The sequence below is a fragment of the Folsomia candida genome, unplaced genomic scaffold (genome assembly GCF_002217175.1).
Source record: "Folsomia candida strain VU population unplaced genomic scaffold, ASM221717v1 Fcan01_Sc146, whole genome shotgun sequence".
NCBI classification, from domain to species: Eukaryota; Metazoa; Arthropoda; class Collembola; order Entomobryomorpha; family Isotomidae; genus Folsomia; species Folsomia candida.
Window position 1 is genome coordinate 1 of NW_019091338.1, and position 7,285 is coordinate 7,285.

General features: G+C 37.0%; 2 protein-coding genes across 4 annotated transcripts; both read right to left on the reverse strand.

Moving 5' to 3' along the window:
- Positions 1–123: 123 nt before the first annotated feature.
- LOC110862981 lies at positions 124–4,611 on the reverse strand. 2 transcript variants are annotated; one of them, XM_035846002.1, is made up of 7 exons: positions 4,570–4,611; positions 3,897–4,440; positions 3,419–3,502; positions 2,824–3,160; positions 1,620–2,286; positions 481–622; positions 124–397 (listed from the first exon to the last, which is right to left on the reverse strand). In XM_035846002.1, the coding sequence occupies exons 2-5, from the start codon at positions 4,319–4,321 to the stop codon at positions 1,696–1,698; spliced, it is 1,437 nt and encodes a 478-aa protein (XP_035701895.1). In that variant the 5' UTR covers positions 4,322–4,440; positions 4,570–4,611; the 3' UTR covers positions 124–397; positions 481–622; positions 1,620–1,695. The 2 variants fall into 2 exon arrangements, with proteins under 2 accessions (XP_035701895.1, XP_021967874.1); XM_022112182.2 differs by having other exon boundaries at positions 124–622.
- Positions 4,612–5,708: 1,097 nt separating this feature from the next.
- Positions 5,709–6,945, reverse strand: LOC110862982. 2 transcript variants are annotated; one of them, XM_022112184.2, is made up of 3 exons: positions 6,790–6,945; positions 6,285–6,378; positions 5,709–6,061 (listed from the first exon to the last, which is right to left on the reverse strand). In XM_022112184.2, the coding sequence occupies exons 1-3, from the start codon at positions 6,871–6,873 to the stop codon at positions 5,820–5,822; spliced, it is 420 nt and encodes a 139-aa protein (XP_021967876.1). In that variant the 5' UTR covers positions 6,874–6,945; the 3' UTR covers positions 5,709–5,819. The 2 variants fall into 2 exon arrangements, with proteins under 2 accessions (XP_021967876.1, XP_021967877.1); XM_022112185.2 differs by lacking the exon at positions 6,790–6,945 and adding an exon at positions 6,505–6,757.
- Positions 6,946–7,285: the final 340 nt, after the last annotated feature.

Below are 7,285 nucleotides of genomic sequence, written 5' to 3' on the forward strand. Positions count from 1 at the left end.
TATGCAGCTGAAATTGTGATATTTTTTCATGTTTCTCACACCACTCATTTAAACGATTTGTCAAAAGCATAGTATACAATTTTAAACCGGTGTTTATTAGGGAAATAGGTCGATAATTTTTTGGATCAAGTTTATCGCCTTTTTTGTATATGGGTGAGATAATAATATCCGCCCATCCATCTGGGATTTGTTGACTCTCCCATAATAAGTTTATGCTATCTAGTAATATAAGTCTTTGCATGTCATTAAGTCCCTTCCATGCTTCATTTGGGATACTATCCGGCCCGGGCGCTTTTCCAGTACTTAATTTCTTGATAACAATATTTAGTTCTGCAGATGTGAAAGCTCCATCCGTATCGTCATTAATTATACTGAGTTCGTCATTTGGAAGTGTGTCCTTTTGTTCATTTGTGTCGAAAATTTTAGAAAAATGGTCATGAAATGCTACAGGAGTAATTGTTTGATCATTGTCGTAATTACCATTACAGTTCCGCTTTGACCTATAGTAATTAATCGCTTTCCAAAAGTCCGACGAGTTTTTAGCGTTACAAAGTGAACTTTGAATTGCATTGAAAAATTTTAATTTCTTCGCCTTCTTAAGATTGATATAAGTTCTCTTCTTCTGTAAGAAAATCAATTTTAATTGGTCTTTTTCTAATTCATTCCCAGCTTTACGAAAATTACGAAGACTACTATTGAAAAGCTTCTTCTCTAACAAGCATTTTTTATCGAACTATCTTGGTCCATACGTTATATTTTTTACTCCTAATATTCTTCTCTTCAACATTTCACATGAATCTATTCCTTTAAGCATGCCCTGTTGAAATTTATCAATTGTGATATTACTACTCTCGCAGTTTTCCAGGATGTTATCGAAATTGTCTTGAAATTGTCCGATTTTATGTACATCCCATTCTACCCTGACTATTTTTGTGAGAGTCTCAAAATGTGGTACTGCATTTAATTTTAGCATGATAGGGAAATGACAAGACTGCTCGCTGGACAAAACCTTGAATTCTTTCTTATCTGTTATTGATTGAGAGGTGATACACAAATCTACAACGCTTGAACCATTCTTATTAACAAAGGTGAAGTCACCGTCTGTACCATGCTCTCCGTTACCATTCAGCAAACTAAGATTATTTTCCTGTATTATTTTAATAAGCTTGGTGCCACGTAAATTAGTGACTTTGTCCTTGGATTTACTTGTATGATTTCCTGTTCTCGAATTAAAATCACCCATGTATATGCAAGAAATCTGTGCTGAATCTACTGCCTGAAATATCTCTTCTATTTCGATGTTACTATTAGGGGGTAAATAGCTAAAAATAATGATTACTTTCCTAAAATTATCGTTTAACTGTATGACGCTATATTCATTCTTCATACATATAACTTTACTAAAATTAACTATGCTATTTTTTATACCAATGTAGTAACCCATCGATGCTCTTCCTTTGATTTTGATTTCACAGCTTTCATATCAAAAATTGTATATCTATTTGTAATTTTACTGTTTAACATATAGTCATCAACGTGCCATGTTTCACAAAGGAAGAATATCGTTGGGTTAAACTCGATTAATTCATTATAAAATAAGATATTTTTAGACCTTATACCTTCTATATTCCAGGAAATTATATTAAAGTTACTGATCCTTGATTGTTGTGTTAATTGTAGAGGCCGGCCGTATCGTCACGTCATTTGTTTTCCATCCTCCACAATTTGATTAGAGTCATTTATTGTGTACCAGGTTGTAGCTCCTTCCGTTGTAATTTTCACCCGTTTCTTGTAACATCGGAACAGCAGGTCCGGTTTTTCTTTCTTCATGTTTCTCGCAAATTCTCTCAGTTGGGAACGCATCTTTCTTTCCTTGGGTGCCAGATCTTCATCAATAAAAATATTGGTTCCGCTCAGTTTCATGCGAAGGGACAGGATTTGTGCTGCGTCGCGTTGAAGAGCAACGAATAGCTCTAGCTCAAGCAACGAATTCAAAAGAAGTTCTAACGTCCGCTCAAGTGAACGATCGAACGCCTCCAGCTTCTCAATATTTGGCTTTTTCCTTTTAAACTCATAAACTAAAAATGCAATGTCAAGCCCAATGAATACCGGAGCCGTGGCAGCCGTTGCTATGCCAACTTTTGACACAACTTTTCCCACCGTTCCAAGCCCACGCAAAATTCGAAAGTTCGAGATAAATCGTACAGCAGAGAAAGTTTCAGACGCCGCAAATACAGTTCTTGCTGCGGCTCGTGTCCCAATGGAGGCCGCCGCTACGCGATGCACCTGTCAAGAAAGTACGATGAAAGTCCATGCGTCAAGGTATATACACGATGACGGGGTGAAGTGCTACTGATATTTTTTCTCCATACATATACGGTTCTAAGCGGGAATTTGTAAAATGAATTCAATTCCATTCAATACAAAGATTTCAGTTAAAGACAGCTTGTACCTATTAGGTATAGGTATTACTTGCAATTAGATGTAATTTTTAGTATTATATACATATGTAATAGAGGTCAAACAGGTGCACCCGGTTAAATCCGACTTGCATGGAACCGACTATGTTTGTAGTAGTACATATACAAAAAATTAACTACACTTTTAAGTACCGTAAATTAAGCAAATCTGAATCCTCGTGAAGAAACTGAATGGATTTTAGAAATTCCCTTGTAAAAATAGAGAAAGGGGTACGTTGAGATGAAAAATAAATGCATCAACGCGTCATCCTTTACCACCTTTACCGGCCGAGTTTAGTAGCTACCTATGTATTTGAGGTGACAAAACGACATTGTGTTTTAATTTTGACACCCTATTGCTTACCTGTTGTGATCTCGTCCACCCAAGTTTAAGCAGCATGGCGAAATGCTCGGAGTTATAATTGGCCAAGCTATATTTTCTTTCGCTGCCATGAGCCAATTGTTTCCTCGCACGTTTGACCGTTTCACTAACCGGAAGTTCTAGGCCGTGATAATTCCTTCGGCGCAATTCACGAAGGCCTTCTCCTTTAAGAAATTCCTTCATTTCCTTTAATTTTACGCCATCAACCCAAAAGTCCAGCACTTTAAGTTTAGAACCATCCAAGATACAAATCCCGTGATGTGTGCCCAAAAATTGCATGACAGGGTCCGACAGAGGTCGCATAATATAGTCACCCTCTCTAAATGTTATTACATATTTTAGTTATGTGGTGGTAAACAGAATTGATGTTACACAAATATTCACGGTTTCTGTTCTATGGGGCGGTTCATAAGTTATGTTAGGCAAGAAGAGGTTAGGTTTGGACGGTCGAAAGCTTGAATGATATCGTGTCTAAGCGAGACAGGTTAGATTTTGGGGCGAGGAGGGGTCTAGAAAATCGCGATTCCCTCGTTACATAATTTATGAACGCCAATTATTTAAATTTGATACGAATTACTTCAGTTGGTCAACCGTAACGTCTTCATCAGTTGGAAGGCAGTATTCTATCACAGAATCCATAAATTCGTACAAGTTCGGAAAACTGTTGAGAAATAAAGCATTATGTCAGCCAAAATTGAAAACTATTTACGTAATTACAAGTAGGAATTTGGTATTTTATGCGCAGAATAAAGATTATCAAATGTGTACAAATATAAGCGTAATAATATGTATAAATTTATCAATATTTGCAGTGAAGAGATCAAGAACTTATACGCATAATAAAAATTATTAATTTTTATCAAGTGTGCAAGAGATTCAGAAATAAGCCAATTGTTTTTCAACAACCTGACGCAACTTTATACTAGCAGCTAGACGATGTTTACAGATTTTTTGAAACCCATCCAGTTTTTTGGAATACAATACAAAAAACAAAAACTTGTTTGACATCAATTACCGCAGGTTAAAATAACAGAACCCTTTAACTCCTTACTCACCATTCTTTTCCATAATCTCCCAGCTCTTCTTGTAAAATTCCCACGACTTTTAGAAATTTAAGCGTTTCTTTGTTTAAAACTTCGAACAGTTTTTGTATTTCGTCCTTGTCGTCCTTCTCCAGGAGTCGGTCGACAAGTGTGGTCCCCAAATTGGTGGCTGCGCCCGCAATGGCTACGCCGGTGCCGACCGCCATGACGGGTAGCGCCACCACGGCGACGCCAAGTGTGGCAACGGCCGTCGCCACGGCGGCGACAGTTCCTCCCATGGCGGCTGCAACGGTTCCCACGGTGGACGAAATTAAGCAATTTTTCCCGTGTAATCGAGCACTTTGCAGAAGGGCCGTATTTTTATCGAATATACGTTGTACGACGGGAATGTAGTCATTTCTAAGGAAAATGATAATATTTCTGATTTCGGTATCCATTGGAGCAGAAAGTTCGTGGGGGGGTTGCCGGTTATGAAGTAAAAATGCGACTTATGTTCATAAGATGGACAAGTTGTGGTAGATCGACAAATAAAATCGTCGGTTGATCGTTTATTTGACTGTTGTGGATTAAAAGTAAATATGTATGAATGCCATAAATATTTGAACTGTTGTTAGTGATAAGATATTACAGATATATTTACTTATAAATGGACATTCATAATATGCAGTATCTTATGGCATATTACCTTAAATACTCTGTTTATTGCCGGAAAAATTGAGAGAAAGGGTTTTGAAGTATGTATCGCTGGTTGAAAATTTTGCCTGCTTTTATATGCAATTGGGTCAAATCATGAGCCGTGTTGGCGGGTTCACCGGATGAAGTCAGTGATTTGCGTAGTTAAATTGTTAATCACAAAAGATAAACTTACATATCGATACTTGTAAGAGAACGAACAAAAGAGTGTTTGAAGTTTTTGGTAGAAATTTGATACGTGAAAACTGCAGCACGTGCTCTACGCACGGTCCCAAGGGACAACATGATAATGACTCTTACATATAATTGATCACTCGCCAGGGCGGATGTGATCGTATTAGATTAAAAAGTTTACTGTCATGTGATACTGAAGTATTTGCGTCAATGGTGGCGAGCAACCCGTTCTCAGATTTAATTATCAAGGCAATTTATGTAACAGTTAAGTGGGCCAAAAAATAATCAAAACTGTGTAATAAAAGTATTTGTTTATCTATGTATCGTTGAGCAGGATGAGCAAAATGTATATATGAATATATACGCAGATAGTTTGATTACTCAAAGTGCAGTTGCAAGAAATAAACATAAAATCCGTAATTATCACTACAAGAAATTATGGTTAGTTTATTATATTCGAAGGCAACTTACATACTCTTGGAAGATTGGTAGTAAATCGTTATCGACCGGAGTACATAATTTATTCATACTGTATTTATGTAGATAGTCTATTTATCGCCCGGTCTAAAGACAACACTGATCTGGCTACAATTACTAACCGGGTATACTTGGAGACCCGGGTAATTTTTTCTTCGCTTATGCATACTTTGAGAATTTAAGAACATGCATTAATGCTAAAGTTACATAGAAACAAGTTTATTAAACAAACAAACACGCACTAAATATACAAAGTGTAAATGCAAATACAATCAACTATATAAAAAATCCGTAGAACAATGTATTTAGTCTAATGCGTTTTTAAAATTATGAAAAGTTACAATAACTGGGCAATTTTATAAATTAAATCTTTATTTTTTACCGATAAGTTGTGCTGCACACTCATTTACATTTACATATTTACGCACATGTACATATTTACGAGTTAATTGATACATGCAATACAAACTTAAGTATATGCAAATGTACTAAAGGTCTTATTTATTCACACACATATGAGCGAAAAATTGTGTCCCAAGTATTTCATTTAATATTTAAAGGTTTTCCAAACTGGTAAAATTATGTATTGTTTTATAGGACATCAATATCACAAGAAACGCAAATCTCTACCACACCATTGTTCGGGTTAGCGATTTCTGCTCTTAATTGCACTGTCTGTCCGGACACGACGTCATTCGGGATGAGAGAATACCTCACCGTGTAGTGGGGTCCTGGTGCGACGGTGATCAAGTCCGCGTTGATAATCTCGACGCAGGTGCCGTCATGCAGGCAAATATTAACCTTTAATCTGAGAGATCCACTCCCCGAGCCGTCTGCCAAAGGATAAATATTGTAAGAAATTTTAACCACGATATGTAGAGCGTCCATATATTACATCATAAAAAACACCGATTTTTAGAGCCACCCCTCCCCTATCTTACTCATCGTTAAGTTCAACGCGGGTAAGTTAGGCGGCGAGAAACCACCCACTCACCTTTCTGATAACGTAATATATCGACGTTCCCAAAGCAAAATATGTATAGGGCTAAATTTTACATGGGATAAAATCTTGTTCGACTCGGTAAACTTGGCCAGGTTGTACTTGGCAGTATCCTTCGCAGTCGGATACCCTGGTTTCCCTATGGGTTCCCTTCAATACAGACAATAAGCATGGTTACATAAGCAAATGCGTGCATACATAATGAGCGTGTACTCATGTCACAGCTTTTTTATGCCTATGTTGTCATAGTTTTTAAAATTATTTTACAAAACGTACGGAAGTTAGATATGTACATTCTGATAGATGTGCGAATTGATTCATAATCCTGTTCAATAAACATCCTAGGAAAGTTTTACTGCATTATGGAAATTTTAAATTAAAACTAACATCCCACGAAATATTTATTACCACCGTGATCCCTCGTGGTAAACAATCGAGTATTATCGCCAATAATTATAACCAACCGGAAACAAATTGCTGGACTCAGTCACCAAGAATAATGTACACGGGAAATATTCTGTTACAATTATGGTTCAAAAATTTTGGAGATAAGTAACTAACCATTCCACCACAACGGGTCACGTTGACGACTCCGGCAGAGGCGACGGCAACGCAGGAGAGTGCTAGAAAAATGGCGATTCTCATTGTTACCCAACTTTACAAAATATTTACATAAAACAAGGGTAAGCGAGAAAAGCTTGGAGTATCGCTGGGTGGAAATTCTGCCTGCTTTTATACGCAATTGGGTCAAATCATGTGCCCTGTTATCGGGTTCGCCGGATCAATTTAACAATTTGCGTAGTCAAACTACTGGTCCAGAAAGATAACAGAACGAACATAAACGTGGTGTCAATTTTCGTGGAAATTTGGTACATAAAACCACCCCAAGATTCTTTACGTACGCTATGAACGGTCCCCATGCACATTGTCGAAATGTCTCTTAAATATAAATGATTACAGTAAACTTTTTAATCGAATATCATATTCAATTAGATAAAAAGCTTACTGTGATGATGTTCAAGTATTTGCGTCAATCGTGACGAACAACCCTTTTGTC